Source organism: Rhamphochromis sp. 'chilingali', assembly GCF_963969265.1.
Source record: "Rhamphochromis sp. 'chilingali' genome assembly, chromosome: 3".
Lineage (NCBI taxonomy): Eukaryota > Metazoa > Chordata > Actinopteri > Cichliformes > Cichlidae > Rhamphochromis > Rhamphochromis sp. 'chilingali'.
Window position 1 is genome coordinate 38,032,110 of NC_137931.1, and position 21,555 is coordinate 38,053,664.

The 21,555-nt window shown below is 40.5% G+C and overlaps 1 protein-coding gene across 2 annotated transcripts; it reads left to right on the forward strand.

Annotated features, from left to right (window-relative positions):
- The first annotated feature begins 1,581 nt into the window (after positions 1-1,581).
- On the forward strand, positions 1,582-19,874 carry cpeb2 (cytoplasmic polyadenylation element binding protein 2). 2 transcript variants are annotated; one of them, XM_080878663.1, is made up of 11 exons: positions 1,582-2,949; positions 4,652-4,921; positions 9,074-9,164; positions 10,692-10,742; positions 11,727-11,750; positions 13,579-13,752; positions 13,861-13,950; positions 14,145-14,263; positions 14,583-14,697; positions 14,894-15,075; positions 16,165-19,874. In XM_080878663.1, exons 1-11 carry the CDS (start codon positions 2,005-2,007, stop codon positions 16,390-16,392), a joined length of 2,289 nt encoding a protein of 762 aa, XP_080734789.1. In that variant the 5' UTR covers positions 1,582-2,004; the 3' UTR covers positions 16,393-19,874. The 2 variants fall into 2 exon arrangements, with proteins under 2 accessions (XP_080734789.1, XP_080734790.1); XM_080878664.1 differs by lacking the exon at positions 11,727-11,750.
- The last annotated feature ends 1,681 nt before the right edge of the window (positions 19,875-21,555 follow it).

The following is a 21,555-nucleotide window of genomic DNA, read 5'->3' on the forward strand; positions in this document are numbered from 1 at the left end:
TGGCTAATCACTGGTGCTCAGCTCCAACTGTGGCCACCACACCTGCCCCCTCACTGGTGGGATTGTCCCATCTGGGACCTTATCATAGGGAATTTCCGGGGGGGCTTCTTCTCTCTGCTGCTTTATGCCCAAAAGACATAGGTGCAGTGAGTAGGGGGAGGAAAAATAAGACATCAGTGATAGGGGTCAAGTGCTTTCAGTGATCACTTTCAGTCTTACTTTAAGTTCAGATTGACTGTAAAGACAGAGATTCACTCTCCAGTATACACACATACCAGTGACTGTAATAGTTAAATATATATAACGCTTTATTCAAAAATATTTATCAAGTTCTTGATAAAATTATGGAATTGGCAGCACCGTTTTCAAGCAATACGCTATGTGTCATGTGAGCTATCATCATTAGCAGGGACCAGATGGTAGGTCCATCATGCACATTGCTTTGCTACTCTGGTATTTGTCTACCTCGTTAAAAATCGCCTTCAAACAGTGATGCCGCGATGATTTATTCAGTTTCACTCTTTAAAAAAAGTGAAATTCTTCATCCATATTTGTGCTAACATAGAAAATGCAGTGGAGTAACACACTGAAAGTGGGCTTTCTGTCGAAATAAGAACGGATTTTTTTTCCCATTTGTATACCTCCAATTCCCAACGGATGCTTGTTTTGTATTTTAAAATGAATTAAAGGCATCTACCACTCAGCTGCTGAGGGAAGAGACCATCTAAAACATTCTGTTGTTTCTGCCTTGTGTCCTAAAACACAGTCAGTTGGTGGCATACCCGGGATGCGCTCTCTCACTCGCTCCAAAAAGAAAAAGATTACCTAGTAGCCACATAGAGCTGCTGCTGGTGGCAAATCATATGTTGGGGTTACTTGTCAGCTTTGAGTTCAGTGCAGGCGAAGAAGATTCATCTCCCCTGACACGCGCTGACATAGAAAACTATATTTAGCTTGTCGGCGTACATGCGTAAAGTGACGCTGGCGCAGACGCACGCACGATGGTTGTGGACTGAATACTGATAGGCACGGGCGGATGAAAACTGTACAACGTGTACCCTGGAAATGCTTGAGCTTTTTTCAAAGCACTATTGGGGAGACATGCAGAATAGAGAGGCCAAAGTGGCGTTAACATCCAGTTCAATAAGAGTGCGTAATGTATCCTGGCTGGGCGTTTGAATTAGGCTTCTGAATGTCACTTTAGTTGAAATAAAATATTTCAAATTAACACCATGTATTGTGAAATATAAATACGAAAGGGTTATTGGCTCTTGAATAGTTGACGATGAATATGAATATGATAACTGACTAGTAGTTTGCAATGGTTGCTATAGGGTCACTTCGCTACATGGCCATACAAATTAGTCACGCGGCAGTATTAGTCATAAAATTATTGGTCATAATTAGGGCCACAGTCAGCCTACAGTGGCCTTTTTTTGCTAGGGTTTTAGGCCTACTGCACTTTATGAATAATGAAAAAGTGACGTAAACAATGCGGTCCTCTTTGCAGCTCGGGCTCGAGGCGGGCGCACAGGCGTGATGCGGTCGTGACGTCGATTGAGTCGGGGATCTTTAATCCTCTGCCGCAGCAGCACAGCCGGTAACCAGAGGAGGGGGCAGAACGGTCGGACAGGAATGGACCGTACAGGCTAGGCTAGTGTACAAGGCCTAAAAAGCTCGGTCTTTAGTCAGATGATAATATCACCGAGTGAAACAGAGATTAGGCATCGAGCGAGCTGACTATTTGCACAGGCCAGACCCCCTCCTCTCAGCGCTGTAGTCTGCAGCCTTTTCACACACACTCTTTGAATAGACCTCATTTAGGAACGCTGGTTAAATATATTCTCGTCGGCATTTCTTGCCTTATTTAAACGTCGAATTTAGTATTTTACATCGGCGGACGGATACTACGCCTCGTCCTACCGGTTTTCCTCCCTCTTTTCGCCTTTCAGCAGCGTCGCCTCGTCCCTGCTGTTTCTGTCAGTTGCTGCGCATCAGTAAAACATGCAGGATGACCCTGTGGGGGTGACAACCACACAGTTACCCCCGTCAACCACGGAAACGGACCGCAGCAGCAGCCCGGTCAGCAAACCCGGAAAGCAGCCGAACCAAACCGACAGGCACAACGACGGCCAGCTGAGCTCGTTCACGCCGGATTATAACCACGTAGAGCAGAAGATAGCTTTCCCTGATCATTTCTGCCCGACGCAGTCTATCTGTGACCTTCAGCACAGCAGAAAAATACATCAGCAGTTAGGTCAGCACACTGAGTTCAGCCCCACAGAGCCGACCCCACCCCAGGGACGTTTCAGTCACCTGCCGCAGAGGCAGCCCTTCTCCAAGACCAAACTCAGCGCCGCTGACCCCCGCGGCTCTCCAGTGGAAGAGGCTGAAGCTGATGCCGCGTCGCCATTGCCCACTTCCGTAAACCTAAACAAGATCCAAATGGACTCCCCTATCGCCCACCATATAAATAACGGCAATGGCAGCAGCAGCAGCACCGGCAACATGTTGTCCGGAGGTCTCGGCGCCGCGTTCCCGAACCTCCCCACCCAGGAGTTGCAGAGCGCCAGTGCGGGTTCGTCTTCACCTTCCCTCCCTGGGTTCGGCACCCCTTGGTCCGTTCAGACCAGCTCCTCTCCCCCGCCCGCACCCAACTCCATCAACCCCATCCACGCGAACGCCATTAACCATATGCCCAACGCGGACTCTGACAACAGCTTCTACCCAGGTATCCCCTCCTCCATCAACCCGGCCTTCTTCCAGAGTTTTTCTCCGGTGTCAGCTAATCCGTGCGCCGGGATTAACGTGCAGGGCTTCAGCGGTCCTTTCTCACCCCAGATAAACGTCCCTCAGCAGCCGCAAAGTCGCAGGTCCCCCGTTAGTCCCCAGATGCATCCCCAGCAGGGCGCCTTCCTGCAGCAGAGGAACAACTACAACCAACATCAGGTGAGCTGCTGGGGAGCATGGCCGGGTCTCCTATTCCCATTAATGTAACTATCATAAGCGAATGTAGATATTAAGACTCTCCAAATCTGTAGCCAATCCATTAGGTCTATAGTTTTGTGAAAGCTGACTCTGGCACGTCCTTGGGTTGGGGATATTTTGTCACAATGTAGTTATAAAGCCTTTATAGATTAATGTGTGTATGTGAATTCATGTATAATCTTTACCTTGAATAATAAACTATTTTTATCTTGATGCATAATGACAAATGCATAATGCATTATGCAAGGGCTCAAGTCTACTCTTTAGGCAAAGAGAGGGAGGGGTGAACAGGGTTACAAGGGAGCATCACTGAATCTAGCTGTTGTTCTCTCCTGGAAGCTGGCTGTGGGATGTGGTCACATGGCACAGGGCCATCCCTGCCTTGTGGTGCACTCAGTGGGAATACAAAGGTTTGCAGGGTTTGTTGTCGTAAATGGGTGCTTATATTTGGGTGAAATGAAAAGCGTCCAGTATCTTGGTGGTGTGATGGTTGTCGGTTGCAATGCCCTGAGGAAATGCAGCAACAGCAGAAGCTCACATGAGCAGTCCAGTCATGCAGCAGTTGGGGGTTTGTAGCCTTCAGCTTCAGGTTTCTCCGTAATGCAATTTGCACATTGGGTGTGTGCATGGAAGTATGTATGTGACTGGGTGTGCCTGTAGTGCATGTGTGGTGTTCCTGTTTCACTAACCTTTAGCCCTTTGCTCTGAGTCCTATGTAAATATATTTTCATGAAACCAACACAGACAACCGCATAAAGGTGATCCCCACCATTACGTGCAAGTTCAATTTTAAAGTGAAAAACATAAGAAAATGCTGCATCTTTTCTATTTTGTTAGTTACTAAATGCATATTTTGTGAATCGTGTTTTTTGTATGTGAGGTTTGGTACATTCATTTCTAACAGGACTCTAAAACAGCCTCTTTTCATGTAAATGTCCTTCTAGAAGCAAGTTTTGGTACTCGGCAGCCATCTTGAAATGTCTCTGGGTGCTTATTGGATCTTTTTTGTTTGTTTGTTTGTTTTTTGGAAGCTTCATCTTAACTAACTTTAATTTCAGTGGCAACCAGGACATGGATTTCCCAACAGTAGCTTTAAAAAGAGCGTTCTTTCAACTTTGCTCATAGATTTTTCCATTTCCCTTTCTCAGAGTGCTGAGTCTCTCTCTTATGATTCTGCTTAAAAGCACTTCTGTTATCCTTTTTTTTTTTTTTTTTTAGATTATTAACTCTGTTCCTCAAATACAGCACTATTAGAACATGGACGTTGCCAGTGAGTCCAAAGGTTTTCAGTTTACATTAAGCATTGAGTGCAGAAGAAACAGAAAGTTGTTTCTCCTCTGTGTATGATTCACATGTGAGATTAAGCACAATGCAATCCAATGCATGATGCTTAAGAGGGGACCCAAGGTCCAGGTGGAGAGAGACTGTGTGTAAGTTACAGAGGTGGTGTTGCAGCGCACAGGATACTTAGTATTAGTCTTAAAGCCCTAAATCTTCTTATCCAGCCACCCGTTACAGGAGCAGATCAAGCTGTGGCTGTGAAAGGAAAGAAAGGCAAGATAGGATGAAATGGATGTTGTAAATACAAAAAATATTTGTGTATTACAGACATGATAAAGCTCTCAGTTCTCTTTAACTCCATATTATCTTTATGTTTGCACAGCCCATGGTGAAACCATCTCCCTGGGGTAGTCACCAAGGCAATGGCTGGGGCTCCGGGGGGATGTCCTGGGGCCGGGACCACCGCAGAGGGAGCGGCATGGGTGTACCTGGCTCAGTCAGTCACGTCTCACCCCTGAAGAAGCCCTTCTCAAGCAATGTCATCGCTCCTCCCAAGTTCCCACGCTCTGGCGGATCACTGGGGCCTAAGTCCTGGATAGAGGAGAACATGTTTCGCACAGACAGCAACAGCAACACCTTGTTGCCCCTGCAGGTATGTTTTGTAGGTTTTGTAGGATCATTGGTTTGGTGTGTGTGGGGGGTAACAGAAGGGTTTTTGTTTGACAGTGTGAGAATCAGTGGGTTTAAAGGTGGGAAAGAGCTGGCGACAGAGGTTAAATCAATCACACGAATTAGATGTTAGACAAATTAAATGATGAAGGTCTCTGAAGGGATAGTTTTACTTAACTTTACTTGATGAGGTATAAACTAAAAGGGGATAATAATTCTTTCTATCAACAGGAGAAACATAAGCAAGAGTTTTTAGATCTGAGGATCTCGGCTGGGCTGCTTTATTTTCAGGAAGTTAACGCCTTTTGCCACTAAAACTGCTCCTTTGCCAAACTTTAAAAGGTCATATTCCAAGTTGTGGTCTACCTAATGAAAGTATCAGAAATACAGTTGTTTACTTGCATAAAATATTCAGGTTTTTGCTATTATTCAGAAAGACAAGTGTCTATACTATGGTCTTTATATGGCTAATGAAAAGTTACAATTTCACTGGTACTTGCAATGAAACTAATGAAAGTTAAGTTTTCTAGGTAACAAACTCACTCCTTCTTTTCTTTAAATACCTTCTTAAATAGACTTGTTGTGTAATACAAAAGGCCTCTCGAAGAGCAAATGATATTTAAAAGTAGATGTGTTTCTCCCAATGACCAAAAATGTGGGATTTTCTTTTGGGTAGGCATCTGTAGCCTGGCTTGGCAGAACTGACAGTAAACAAGAACGAGGTCGTGTGGAGCAAATGACATCAAAAGAGTAAATGCACATTCCAAATGTTCTCTATACATGTCTAAACAACATATTACCACATCCATTCCCATATCTTCATCAGAAAATTGACACTACAATATGCTGCCTATGTGTCTAATTTCTGAATATTGTCACGTTTCTAACATTAATGATATATTTTTTGTGTACTTAAATGAACTGAGGGACTCTATGATCATCAGTGCATCTACTTTCCCCTTTTAATGCTTCAGGGTCCAGATGGTCATCGTTTAGTCATATTTTAATCACATCGTTCTAATTTTCCTGCCAAAAACAAAATTCCCATTTGTTCACAAAATTGGATTAATCTTCGTCTCTTTCGTGTCGCTGATACAGTGTTTTTCCAGGCTCAGAATGGGCCTCTGTGGGATGACTAAGTACAGTGACTTACCTAATTTAACAAAATTTTCTTTTTTCTCACTATTTCTTAAACAAGAACGTCTGTTGTGTGTGTTAGTAAATGAAATCCCAATTCACAAAACTGATTTAGGAAGATTATTTTATTACAGTTACCTCCTGTGTAGGAAAAATGTTTTTACCAGAACTAAAAACATGAACTGATTTATAACCCCTGAAGACATTTATGTAGTGCCTTGTGCTCGGTTTATTTGTGTATAATTATCTTTAATTAATGCATTGAACCACACACAGAGTCATCCATTTAACTTTTACACGTTGCACTCAGAATGTATCACTTTTGTACAACACACAGCTTATAGCACATGCTTCAGAACCAAGGCTTGCAGCACAATTCAAGTGATGCCCCATATGTCACTTTTATATTTTTCTTAAAATTGGACCCAGACACTTGTGATCGTCATAGTAACACACCTCCCGTGCACACACTGAATTAAACCTTGCCTGGAGTTTCAAGTTAGCAATCAAACTTACACAGAATGCAGAAAAAAGCAAAGTAACCTGATGTGGAAGATTGCGAAGCCTAGATCTTTGCCAAGTGTAAAGAGACGTCTGCGTGTGCCGTGAGACTGGTTGCTATTTTCAAAGAACATAATTTGCATTGTGATTTGATGTTTCGATTCTCGTGCCTGCAAAGAAATGGAGTCATAGTCAGGAAAGCCTTCAGAAAATCTCCCCCTGGGATACAGGCACTTTGAACAGTGTTTTACTTGTTTTGAATTGATATTACTGAGTTCTTAGGAACATTTATGAGGCAGTATTGTTCCCTGAAACTCCATGTTTAATATCATTCTTTGTCATAGTTTATCATTTCCAGTGCGACTTGCATTGAAAGAGCTCGGTGTTGCTGTTGAATTCTTCTATAAAATCATTCAGTTATAGGCTTCATGTAAGAGACATTTTAATGTTAAAAACTGCACAGCTTGGACACTCAAAGTGCATCAATTGATTAAAAGTTTAAATGTGCCTTTAAGGACCTCAACACACAATTAATATAAAATCAAATCCACAAAACCTTTCAGATTATGAGCGACTTTGCCTGAATCAATTCTAAGATTAATGCGGGTATGGCCGTGACTCATTCAGACCGATCTAATGATATCACCTTATTAATGGTGTCACCAAATGGTACGACTGTTGCTATGAGCTCAAATTATTAGTATTATCAGTGCCAAGAAGTGCAGCGCTTCCTATTCCAGGAAACAGACGCGACTGCATGGATTGTTAATTTCCATAAACAGTGTCACTACTGGAATTTTTCAGATTCCAAGTCTTTTCCTTCCTTCCTCTCTGTTTAATGTTTGGCAGTCAGTGACAGACTGTATCTCTGCTGTGTCATGTTTTTAACATAACACAGAGGTAAACTGGGGACAAAAGGAACAGCACCTCTGCCTTCAGTTAGCCTTTAGTGGGGCTAGTCACTTGTTGTTTCTCTAAGAAAGGCTGCAAGTTTCCTGCAATTAACTGATGTGATCACCCTAAAATACTATGACGCTAAAGAAAAAAGATCATCCAGCAACGTCAGGTTTCCCATTGCTCATTGTCACCCATTACATCAGTCTTCTTGTTAACACAGAACCCTCCAGAATCCTTGGCCTGTCATGAAAATTACTCAAACTAAATGATCAACAGTAAACAGGTTGCTGTTTAGCACTTCAAAGAAAAAACACGTGCACTATTGATGTGATGATAGAAATATCACCAAGATTTCTTCAAGCCTGGAATATTTACATGAAAAAATCTGTGAAGGAAAGGGATATTAAAAAAATTAAGCCAATTTAAATTAACTAGTGGTCCGCTGGCAAGCAAAAGGTCCTGGTTCAATTCCAGCTGGAGACACAAATCCCCTGAAAATCCCCACATCCAGCCTGAAATTTGGCCACCCATCCCCTTTGGCAAGGAAGCAGGCAAAAGTCGCTGTCCTTCGTCTCTAAAGTTGGCAGGTTTATGACACATAAAGACCAGTGTGAACCTGTTAATCATTCTCATAATGCAGCAGTGAAAGGGTTTGGTCAAAAAGTTCCAAAACTATTAAAAAGCAAAAAACACTCACTTTAAAGTTGGCCCCCTTCAGGATTGTCTCACTGTGAAGCTCTGCAGCGCTCAAGCACTCCTGCTTCATTTGGACCACTCCCCAGACTTGAAACAGAGCGCTAAAGTGAACCTCGATCTCAAACTAATCTGCGTTTTTACATCTACCTGAACGTTTTCACATGACAGTGCACTCTAGTACAATGCAGGGAAACCGTTTCTGGTTACACCAGCACAGTTGTCACTTATCATCAGCCGTCCTTGTGAAATTTGACTTCCTGTGATTTTGTCCCCTTACCTGAAATGAAGTTCAAGTTGAAGCTTGACCAACACAAATGCAAGAAGTTGCATGCTATTGCATTTTAATTGTAAATTTTTTGATAGCATTTTGTATTTTGCGCAGTTACCGTGTGATCATTTTCTGAATTACTGTTGCTTACACAGAAGCGACATGCTGCTATTAACTATCATAGAGTTGGGACATTAGCCTGTCATTGTGCTGTGTGTTATAAGGTGGACTTGGCACTCTGGCTAGAATAATAAGATGATCAACTTCACTGTTCTGCTGACAAACTCCCAACCTCCATCTCAGCTCTATTGTGAAATGCCGCTCCTGGTTTTAGTTTCCATTTTCTCTCTTTGTCTGCATCTTGGAAGCAGTCCAGAGAGCTTGGGGAATCCGTTGTGTAGGCTGCCTGTAAACTTACCTTTAGACTCCTGAAGTGAATAAATACGGAAAAAATGTTAATCCGAGCGTGAGGCGCATGTTAAGCCAAATACCCTGTGCTTCAAAGGTTTTATTATTCATAAGCCAAATCCCGAAGGTGTGTGAGAAACGTGAGGATTTATTCGTGCACCGTGACGTTTGTTTGTTTTGTCAAACTCTGGATGATTAAAAAAAGAAATGTCACCTGTATTTTTTCAGGATCGCACCAGGATGTACGACAGTCTGAACATGCACTCCCTGGAGAGCTCTCTGATTGACATCATGCGAGCTGAGCAGGATCCGATGAAAGGTAAGCTGGCCTTTCCCTTTCAGTCTCAGTTCGTGGGGTCAGAGGGAGGCGATCGTGTTCGCGGAGGCAACCCGACATCGTGCAGGGAAGTGACAGGCCCATTGCTCCCAGAGCTGTGCTGTTTTTCCACACACCAGCTTATTTTCTCCCTGCTGAGAGCTTAATACTTGTGCCACCAGCTGCACATTTACATGACCTTCCAGCTCTGATCCTGTTCCTACTTAACCTGAACAGCACACTGATCTGACTCAGAGCTGGAGGTCAGGAAAAAGAGAAACCATGGCATTTTTCTTTACTAATATCAGAAAACATCTGTAACTGTCAAACGTGTATTTTACACCTTAAAAATATATTAACGGATCTGTGTAACTGCTGAATTATTCCTCACTTCTTGGCAGGACCAAGCAGAGAATTTATCGTAGATCGACACTGTCCTGGCCTCCTGTGCTCAACTGCTGGACATCAGAGGAGCAGTGTCAAATAACAGCTCCTACTGACGGCTGCTCGTAGCTCTTTTACAGCCTGACAAGCCAAAAACACTCTCACTTTAAAATATTACAAAGAAGAAAAACTCATCACTGGTTAAAAGACAAACAGTTGAGGTTTGCAAACACGTATAAAATTTCCTGTGTGGATTTTCTCATTTGCATTTGGCTAAGATTATTACTCAACCTGCGCCCTCCTTTCTTGGGCGAGTTTCTTGTTTTTCCTGCCGGAGCAGATGGAGAGGACACAGGCCAGTGTGCACAGCAAAGCATGGGGGGTTGGGGGGGTCTACTCTAATTTTAGATGTGATCACACTTTCACACGCTGCATATGACAGCTAAGAGAGGTGAGATGGAAGGGGGGGTTGCAGGGGTCCGCTCTGCCATTTATAGCACTGACATGGTTAACACAACACAGCATTCTGGATAACGGCTCCAAATGTAGCTTCTCATAAGGCAACACATTTTTAATATATTTGTATCTTATTAGTGACTTAATTTATCTGACATTTCACAATGAATGCTGTGATCTAGAATTTGGTATTTGTGATTTTTGATTCATTAGTACGATTGAGAAACCACTGTAAAACTAAATATGATGGGAAATTGGGTTACTATAACAAGTGTTTTTTTTCCTCAATCGTTTCCAAAGCAGAATGTAAAAAAAAAAAAGGGGAGAAATTGTCTTGTTCAGCTCAGAACTTGCTAGGTCTTTGCATTAAAATGTTGTTTTTTTTTTTGTTTTTTTTTAAATGGACGTTGTTATCGCCTTAAATAAAACAAGTAATTCCACTGTAGTTTGGTCGGAAAGCTGAAACAGTATGTGGTCATTTATGGGGGAAAAAAACATTTGCTCCTGTTTGTGCTCAACTTAGACATGTGAAAAAACAGTTGTTTTTTCTGTTTATGTGTGTGCGTGCATTTTTGTGTGGTTATTCCCATGTACATGCATTGGCTTTGCCCTGTCTTCTCCATCTGCTCTATGTCTCATTCCTATTTGTGTGTGTGTTTTCTGCGTGTGTGTGTCTGTTTCTCACATCAGGCCGTGTGGGATGCCCTAACCCCGGGGCTGACGGCCTACTCATGCTCAATGGTAATTATCTCCTAGCACCATCCTCCTGTGTCTGCAGCTCTCATGATGCTCCCACCATTACTCTTTAGCCTCATTAGACGCACTCACTGTGGTGCAATAAGGCCACGCAGTGTCACCTCTGCTGCATCTGCTGCAGAGTATCTGACAGTACCCGTTAAATGGGTTCAGTTTTTTTAACCAGCTGTTCAACTGTTTTGTTGGCATTAAAGTGGCTATGTGGTATAACTGAAAATTTACTGTGCTCGTTTTGTGTAGTACTTGAATGACAAAGGTTGTTCCAGGTTGCCTCCAATTAAATTTTCTTGTGTTAATTAGAATAATTGTTGCCCTGAATAGTCCCTGTGTTTTTGTTTTTTTAGCTTCACATTTGGAGACACATCCAGTTGTCAAAAAAATAAAACCGTGTTTTGTAACAGTATTAGCGAGACATAAATCGGGGTCAGACAACATTTGGGAGTAATTATGAGTGTTTTTAATAAGTTCTGGTTGCCATTTCCTCCTGAGACTCAATAATCAGAAAATAATTTTTGTCCCCTTTTCAACGCCATCTATGCTGCTGTGTGTAATTAGATTTCTTGTCCCTGCCAGAGCATATTTAGGGCTTTGGCCTTTAAACAGTTTTCCTTTTTCTGGTTTTTGATCGCATTTAAAACCTTTTTGTGCAAAATAACAACATTTGTGTAAATGTCATTTATAGGCTTCTGGGCTTTCTGTGTATTGCTTTCATCAAGTATATGACAGATGCAGCCCCTCAGGCTTCCTTGCCACAGCATTTAGGAAGTTTGGAAAAAAATAATAATTTTTGTTTTGGGTTTCAGGAGGATTTAAGTCCTTTTTTAAAAGTATCTCAGTTTAGCTCATTAGTCGGTGACTTGAATAAAAGCTGGTTGGGTTGGATCAGCAGATTAAAGTCTACAGTTACAAATGCCCTCTGAGAAATGTTTCATAGCTGAAACTTGCACTCTTGTACTTTTCTACATGCAGCCAGGAGCTATGGGAGGCGTCGAGGTAAATTCAGCTTTCTCTAGCGTGTCTCTTTACTTGTGGCTTTTTCCTTGTGGCATGTGTTATTGCTTAAATAGATACCAAACTGAGGCCTTAAGTCTGGACTTAGACTTCACTGTTTTCTGCTTTTAAATTTGGGAACACAGAATTTTGCTCATCAAATTTCTGATTGACTATTAAAAAAATATACAAAGAAAAATGTGTTGTTTCAGTATCCAGACATACATTAAGTTTAGGGTTTCATGTTTGGTGGTGTTTATAGCCTCTGCTCTATGGAAACCCAAAGTATAAATAAAATAGGTTAGCATGTAGCACTTTGTATAGATTTTTGACTGTGTGCTTAAAATAAGGTCTGTGTTTTACACAAACTTTAGATATTTTCACGTTTTGTTCCCCACTTGTGAATTTTGAAACTGTATCTCAAGTTTTGGTAGCAAACAAAGGAGGTTAGTGATAGTCAGGCTGAAGTCATGCTGCTAGGGTGCAGCTTATTTATACCTCAAAATATGTGTTTTTACTTCTGCCAAATGTATCCACACTTAAAAAAAACTGTGAAAATGGATTGAATATGTGAAGATTATCTTGAAATCACTCGGCACCTATAACGAGGAGCCGCGCAAACCTTTAAAGAGAACCTTTATTTCCCACAGAGCTTATTTTCTGCAGAAGTCCAAAACCCTGTAGAAACATCCCATTGGTTTCTAAAAATAATAAATTATTAAAATATACTAATCTTCTAAAATATTATTATATCATTCATGTTCATAATAACAGTGATTTTATTCCAAAACCCCGACACCACCTGTTTGTTTGAGAAGTTCTGTTATGGACCTCCGAGCTCAGTATTTTAACCATCTACATCTTGGTGTTTCTGAACCAGATGTGCTCGACTGTGAAATGGCAAGCTAACAGGGTAACGACTTGTCAATGATAAATTATTATCCTGAATAGTCAATATGTAATTTACAATAAGGTCTTGATATTTTCTTCAGTATGACCTTAAACTAGCAGCTGAGCCCATAAATCCTGCAGGAAAGTGTTCTACTGAGACCACAAATAAAGGGAAGTGAGGGTTGTTGTTTTTTTTGTTTGTTGTTTTTTGATTTTGCAACCACGAGTCGCCCCCTGGTGGCTCATAAAAAGAATCCTCTTTTAAGCCACTTCTGTGATGGCTTCACTTTTTTGGCTTGTAAGCTGCGTCTGTCCTTATGCTCTGACAGAAGCAGCTGCTAGTTGAATCAGATTAATTTGATTGCTTTCCTTTGCTGGCTAAAGACTTTGGTCCAATAATTCACATTTTATCTAATATAATGCAAAGAATGTGATAAAGAAATCCCCTCATTTCATTTATATTTGCTATATAATGAATAACTTAATTCATTATTTATTCTTTTAAAATAACTTGTGTCGTCTGGTATATATTTGAACACTTTGGGACTCCATAGTGCTTAGCCATTATGTTAACAGCTTCGCTCCACTCGGCCTGCCTTTCCACACACGCTTTATCTGCCACGCTGCTCTGGGTGGAGCACACATGATTGCGTGTCCCAGTCTCGGATCTGTAAAAAAACAAATTGTACATAATCCTCACTTTAAGCTGGTGCTTGGCCTCACATCCACTCAGCAATAAAGTGCAATAAAAGCAGAAACATTATTTTATAGAAAGCCTCTCATCTCAGTACGTCCCTGTCATAGCAGAGATGTAACATTGCCTCAAGGAGAGGAAATGTGACTGGGATTGGAAACATGTTCGTGAGGGTTTCTGCTTGTGAATGTTTAATAGCATGCTTGACATTTGCTGTAGCCTTGCCTGCCTTTTTTTGTCCACCAGGCCGCTCCTCTCTCTTCCCTATTGATGACAATCTCCTTGATGATGGCCATGGCAACCAGGGTGTCCCAGGAGTCCTTGGCTCTCCCAACTGTTACCCTCACCAAAACGGGGAACGCATCGAGCGCTTCTCTCGTAAGGTGTTTGTGGGAGGTTTGCCTCCTGACATAGACGAAGGTGAGTAAAGAAATGATTTCATGATTGTGTTGTACTGCCAGTCCTTTAAAAAAAAAAAATTCTATGATTTATCTCCCTACTCACGTGTCACATGTCAAATTCCCTTAGATGAAATAACCTCAAGCTTCCGCCGCTTTGGTCACCTTGTGGTGGACTGGCCACACAAAGCAGAGAGTAAATCCTACTTTCCGCCTAAAGGTATTAGCAAAAGCATCAAGCTCACCTATTTATGGCTGGTTACCAGTATTTACATTGAGCCTGCACGGTATTATGATATGATGCAAATAAGTGAATGTCATTTGAATAGTGACAAACCAAGGTGAGCACCTTTGTTATACCCTCTCTTGTTCTTATATGCATGTACACTGAAGCTTTTTATATACGTTTCCTAGGCTATGCATTCCTGCTGTTCCAGGAAGAGAGCTCGGTGCAGGCTCTGATTGAAGCCTGTATGGAGGAGGATGGGAAGCTTTACCTGTGTGTCTCCAGCCCCACCATCAAGGACAAACCTGTGAGTTTTTCAAAAATTGCTTTTAAATCTTTAAACACTTAAATAATAATAATTTAAAAGATGGGTGTAGCTTTTGTGTCTGAATAGTGATGCCAACATGGAAGTACCTTAAAATGACTTCATTGTGTCTAACAGCCAGAGCGAGGGACTGATTTGATTGCAGGCACATGTGGTTAAAGCAGCAGAAAATATAGCAATATCCATCTTTAAATATACTCTGTGGCACAGCAGTACCAGCTCGCTGTGAAAAGAAGCTACATGGGCACAATTTTCCTATAGGGGGGAAAGGTGATCTAATCTTGTTAGACTTTGACACCAGGTGCAAATTCGTCCTTGGAACCTGAGCGACAGCGATTTTGTGATGGATGGATCTCAGCCTCTTGATCCCCGCAAGACCATCTTTGTGGGCGGCGTCCCTCGTCCTCTGAGAGCAAGTAAATATAGCCAACTTGTTTCTCTACGACTAGTATTGCATCTCAATAGAGATTAATTCAAGCTATGCGTGCAATGATAACTTGGACTAAAAATAAGCTTCTGATAGCTTCTCTTCTGTTCTCAAATCCACATCTTGTATCTGTTTTTTCACATATTTAAATTCATCTTTTTGTCCTCTGTTCATTTTTTTACTAGTCGAGTTGGCCATGATTATGGATCGCCTCTATGGTGGAGTGTGCTACGCAGGAATTGATACAGATCCAGAGCTCAAATACCCAAAGGGGGCAGGACGAGTGGCTTTCTCAAACCAACAGAGTTACATCGCTGCCATCAGCGCGAGATTCGTCCAGCTGCAGCATGCTGACATTGATAAGAGGGTATGACCACCCTCCTTTCATTAATATTTCCCCCGTCTTCGACTTTTTAGTGTATATCAGGGTTTCAGAATTTTTTTTGTAATTAAATGTAACACTTTTTGAAACCTCAAGAAAAGCAGCACACTATCAAAGGAATGTGGTCATTTGGTTTATAGAAACCTCTGTGCTCAGTGTAGTGGTCAGTGAAGCACTTTGTTTCACTGTTCAGTGTTGCTGGTATTTTGCATCTGTCAATGGCAAACAGTTTTTTCTGCTACTGGCTCTTGTTTCTTCTCATTTATTGGATTGGATGATTAAAAACTAAAGAAATAAAACATGTTGGCAATTTAAAAATGTGCTAATTTAACAAACAGAGGCCCCTGTAGCATGTGGAAACACCAACCCATTCTACAATCAGCAATCATTCACTCAAATAAATGAAACCAATCGAACTTCAGTAGATTAAGGTGTTTGGCATTGGCAGAGAAGATTTAGCAAGTTTTTCATGGGCACAACCCACATTCTCAACGCTGCTGCCCCACCCTCAAATGTATGTTACTTAGAAATGTAGCACCGTTTAGGAGAAATAAACAGGTTTTCCCACTTGTTACAATGTAGACATAATCAGCCAAACTTCTCTAGCTTTAATGTTGCACATTTGTGGGTTGTGACATTGTATGCAAGAACATAAGATAACATACTAATTCCATAAAGGAACAAAAGATGGTAGGAATCTACAGTATGATACATATTTCACTAAATATTTTATTTATAAGCAGAATCTCAAAATTTTACTAACGATCACAAATAAAAGGCTTCGAGATATTTTATTACCGTAAATTAAACTTTTCAGACTTTAGGAATCAGTAGGATTCATGGTATATGACATAGTTGTCATGGTGATGTGTAATTTATGCCATTCGCGCGTGCAAGTGTGTGTGTATTTGCATCTTTTTGTGTGTTATCAGCATCCCTACAGAGAAGAAGGGGCTTGTTGTTATGATAAGCAAACGCTTGTTAGGGCTGGTTAAATAAGGTTTTCTCTCTGCCTGTGCTTCGTTAAGCTTGTTTCCTTCGTTACAGCTGACATTATGTCTCGTTAATGTGCAGGTGGAGGTGAAGCCCTACGTCCTGGATGATCAACTCTGTGATGAGTGCCAGGGTGCTCGTTGTGGAGGGAAATTTGCTCCTTTTTTCTGTGCTAACGTCACCTGTCTTCAGTACTACTGCGAGTTCTGCTGGGCTAACATCCACTCCCGTGCCGGACGGGAGTTTCACAAGCCTCTGGTTAAAGAAGGCGCCGACCGCCCTCGCCAGATTCACTTCCGCTGGAATTAGAGATTGCGACCCCCAATTTCATGGTAACACAGTTAGGGGAAAGGGAAATTAAACACTGGCTAACAGGAAAAAGAGCATCGCTCAGCCTCTCCTGCTTCCTAAGCTATCAGTATAATCAAGTACATAACACTATACAGTATATACTATATATCTATATATCTTTTGTAGCAGCCAAACACCACAAGCCTCAGTTTTTCACCAAAACCCCCCGCACATCTCAGGCTCTGACAACTCTACAACTCTTTTGTGGTACTTTCATCTTTTCTAAGAGGAGATTTAAAAAACAAAAAAAGAGATTGATTTTTGTAGCTTTTTTTATTATCATTATTTTTGTATGTGAGATTTAACGTAGATACGGGAATGTTTTTGCATGGGGGCAGCTTGTCTGTCTGTCTGCTGCTAGCCACCCCACGGTGCGTTCAGTGCACACTTGTTTCTGGGAAAACCTCGATTCTATAATGTTGACGCCTGCCCCGGGTCATTAACCAAAGGTAGAAAAAAATATAGGAAGCTTAAAATTGACACATTTTCTGCCACAAAGCAAACCGTTGTTTGTTTTTAACTTTGCCATGGGCTCTTTCTTCTTGTTAGAGAGTTTATTGAAATGTAAAAAAAAGAAGACACTAGGGTTATTTTTGCGCTCATACTGACCCGTAGAGTGATACCTCAAAATACAAAATCTGCTTTTCTGCAACTGTATTCAACATTTATACTGACCGAGCTATTTCAGAAGCTTTGCTGCTATATATACATATATATGAATAGATGTGTAGGTATTATATTTAATGCCATTTATAAACCTGAATCATGTAAAACGAAATGCAGTATGCACTCGAACACTTCTGGCCCCCATTGCCATAGAAAGATTTAAGAGTGCATATAATGACAATAGGCTTAGCTACACAAATAGCATGCTGGATATATGTCAGGAAAAAACAAACCACTGAAATAATAAATGCAGACAAGACGTAACAATTCTATAATGAGTAGCATGATCATCAAGTACAAATGCCTAAGAGGGGAAAAAAAATCAGACTAAGATAAATGAGTTAAAAAAACATATTTAAACTTGCATGCTTTGATGTTTCTCTGTTGTTTGATCTGTTTACATACTAACAATACAAAAAGTGATATTGGTTCTACTGTAGACTTAGTGGATGCCATCACGTTGTCACGTGGTGGCTTGTATAGCAAAAAAACAACAACAAAAAAATGCCATTGAGAAGCAGAGTGGTGTTCAGTGGTTTGTGTTTGTGTGTCGTCCATGTGCTGTGTGACTGTTGTTAGTGTAGACTGAGGCTCTAGTTTAGCTATCAACAGATTTCGTAGAGAAGAATGACTCCACCTTCACTCTTCCTATCCATATCTTTGTGTGGTTCCAAAGGCTAATCTGGTGTAGCTTCACCAGCAGACCAGACGCAAATGAAAGACTTTGTCAGTTTGGCGTGCTCCGTGTTATTGAGCATTGTTCAAACACACTAAACTGCTTATTTTGTAATGTAACAGTCAGGCTTCCATGCTGTGTGGCTGCAGCTCCATAAATCCAAGGAAACACTGACGCAGTTACCGGAAGATGAAGCATCTCCACATCTCCTCACCACACTTGTCCACGATGAAGACAGTGACGCGTGGTCTTCGCTAAAGATGATCTTTTTCTTTTTATTGTTTGTTTAATTTCCTCCTCGACCCTTGAAAAACTCTTTAGGGACAATCTTTTTTGTGAGGACGGTCGCCCAGCCGTCTGTTTGGTACTGTACAAGTGTGTCGCTCTCGTGTTGTCGTGGTTTTAGTGTCTCATGCCCCTGTGTGTGTGCTCCTCGGTATCAGTGTTCAGGCGTCAACTGTGTACTGTTACAAAACCTTAATGGAACTGAGACTAGTTGAGTTGTGTAATTGAAATTGTTTGTGTGAACAATTTACTCATCACTGGCCCTTCAATATGTTGTTTTTTTTTGTTTTTTTTTTAATATATAATATACATTATGCACTACTTTTCTGTATCCCTGCTCGTTTTCCGTCTCCTTCACCCCTTGTGTTTAGAAGCGAATTATGAAAGTTTTCACCTATTTATAGGTAGAATTTATCATATTTTTTCCCCATAATGACTTATTTAAAGTGTAGCGTGGAGCAGTGGTCTTAAGTTAGCTATGTTTTGTGTGAGTAGAGCAAAAAGCAAATGTTTTCTAATATATTCTAAAATGGTCCGGGTGTTACGAGGAGCGGGAGTCGGAAAGGCGTCGCGGCCTGCAACCTGATGGGAGGTGAAAGCTAAAGACTGGGCTCCCGCTCTGGCCCCTCTTCCTCCTCGTGGCTTTGGTTCTCATGGCGTCTGATAATGTTTGAATATCGTCACCTGTAACACTTGACTCGTGCTGTTTTTGTGAGCTTCTATTTTCTATGTTAAACACTGTTACTTGGTTCTGTATGTGTCCTTGCTTTTGTAAAAATCATATTTATTTCACTATTTTTGTAGACGAAAAAATGAGTTGATTTTGATTGTATTTTTCTATTTAAATAGGACTGATATTTCGATTTTATTTACCCCTAATTATGTCCAAAAGTTTTGGTTGACAAAGAATCACATCATTAGTAACATCAAAGTTTTTGATATACAGCTGATTCTTATTTTGATACACATGACACGTTTGATTTAATGGAAGGAAACATGAAGGTTTTATTATATTCTGGGAAGACACTTGAGATTCTCCCCTGTTGCATCGAGGCCCCAGCTGCCTGTCCTCGTAGATGCTCTGAAACTTGAATATAACACATTTTGAAAGGCTGACTAACCTCGAATCTGTGTTGTGATGTGCAATACTGTTTCTAATGTTTGTATAAAAGTAAGAACTACAGTGTAAACCTTTTTAATGCAGATTTATTTTTTTCATTGCATATTTTGCAAATTTCTGATCCACAGTGTCATTTTTTACTGTCAGAAAAAGATACCCCGTTTTTTCATTGCAAGTATTTTTAAATCCAGATATCTTTGTACTGATGTAAATGATTGTAGTTATTTTGGATAGTGTTTTGCTAACAAAAGGAGAGACTTTTTCATGCATATTTCTATTTCTTTTCATCTTGTTTTTTCCCACATTTTCTTTTATTTGATAGTAGCAGGTTCTTGGAATAATTTTTCATATTTAAATGTCATTGGTATTATTTTGTATTTTTATGTGAAAAACACTATATATAATTTAAAGATGCTAATTGCTAAAATATTATTTTGAGTTTAATTATTTTTAAAGCTAAATATTTGTAATTTTATTGTTAAAGTGACTAATTTCTAAATCAGAGTTTGTGTGTATAGCTTCACAAAAGTCGTTTATGAGATGTTTGGATTGTAATTATTACTGAATGGTTCTTTGATATGCAAAATGAATATCATGTTTATTTTTATTTTTGTTTTTGTATTTAAATGGGGTGTTGATTACAATCTCTTTTTCTTTCTTTCACTTCCTGAATAAAGACCCATTCTGTTTGGACATGAGTTTGCTGGATATCTGGCTCTTGCAGACACTTTTTATACTTTAACTCGTTCAAACACATAATGACATGTAGTATCCAGTGTGTTATTGCAAGTGAAAAGACTATAGTTAGAGATTAAAGGTTAAAAAGCGATCATATCCAATAACTATTAGCTATTTTAGCTTGTCGTGCTAGCAGATTAGCATTTGCTAATTAGCGAAAACACTGACTATACTGAAGTTGGAATTTATCACCAAAGTGTCGCCTCTTTGTTAACTTCAGGTTGAAAGTCGTATTTTTAGCATTTTTGTGTTTTGGGGTTTTTTTTTGGGGGGGGGGGAGTTGGCTGAGAGGGTGGAATGCTAAGTCATTATTGAATGTTTAGCTTTGCTAGCATGGTATATCTATTGACAATGAGGCCTGCTAATTCATATTAATAAATATTTCACTCACTAAATCTGGAGCAAAGACATCTTAGAAAGGGTCTAAGTACAGTTACAGACAAAGCAAATGAACAGTTATATCTTCTGTTCATCAAAGGAGATGAAGGTACAACACATAGTATTAGGGTTGCCAACTCCCTGAAAAATAAATAAGGGACACCTCGTGGCCAGGGCCGGGCGACCCAATTGTCTTCACCCTTCCCAGTGTGGTGAATTTTCTAGCTCTTTTTTTGTGTGTGAAATTATTTTTTTAACCATTTGACTTGAATTTGATTTAAGTAGATGTGTATTCTTTGTGATATGAACACATGTGAAACAAATGATCATTTAGCCATTTATTTTTAGCTCAAAATGACAACATTAACACGATAAAACAGGTCTCCTTCTTAAACAGAAGCCTGTCATGCTTAACTTTTGAGAATATAAGTAAATCTTTCTTTAAAAGAACTCTGTCCTGCTTAACTTAAAATAATAGAAAACAATAGAAAGAAAAACATTCTTGTAACAGTGCACATTTAGTGCATTTAGTACAATTGGCTTCAGTTGAGGTATTATTTCAGCTTTTCTAATGCTAATCAGCTGCTCCTGTTTGTAAACCCACTTGCTCCCATGATTACGCATCTTAACTCATCATCATTATTCATCTATGTATTACTTTTATGTATTAGTCATCTATTTGTTGTAATCATCTATTCTTGCAGTTGTTTATTACACAAAATAAATTATATTATCACACTTCTGGCCACATAGCGCTGATATTCACTGCACATGCCCATATTAACTTTTTCCAGCCAGGTGTTTTCCTTTTCCCATTCTTCCCTTTCTCTGAGGGGAACAAACATTGCTGCTCTAATGCTGGGCTTACACTGTGCAGTTTTAGGCCCATTTTGAGCCGATTTTTGAGTGATCGGACCGATTTTGGCCTTCATCGTGCATCGTGTAGTATACGTGGGGTAACGAGAAGTGATTAACACCTCACGACCAGCTCCCGATCATCAATCGCTCGTGAGGGTCTCACCACAGCCGCTCACACTGCTCACGCGCAAACACGTAAACGTTGGTGTAAAAGATGGAGCAGCACGGCTGTGCAGCGTGTGATCTGGACACAAGCGATGGAGGCACAACTTGTAGAACTTTGGAAAGCTCATCCGAGCCTTTTCGATGTGGCATCACAAAATTATCACGACCACAACAACCGTGAAAATAGTTGGATTTACACTGCTGCTCAATCACAGCTGCCTGATCAATGTTTTTC

Coding starts and splice junctions, on each gene's coding strand:
- cpeb2 (XM_080878663.1), top strand. CDS start 2,005: ATGCAGGATGACCCTGTGGGGGTGACAACCACACAGTTACCCCCGTCA. Junction 13,951..14,144: donor ATCCTACTTTCCGCCTAAAG/GTATTAGCAAAA, acceptor TACGTTTCCTAG/GCTATGCATTCCTGCTGTTC. Junction 15,076..16,164: donor ATGCTGACATTGATAAGAGG/GTATGACCACCC, acceptor GTTAATGTGCAG/GTGGAGGTGAAGCCCTACGT.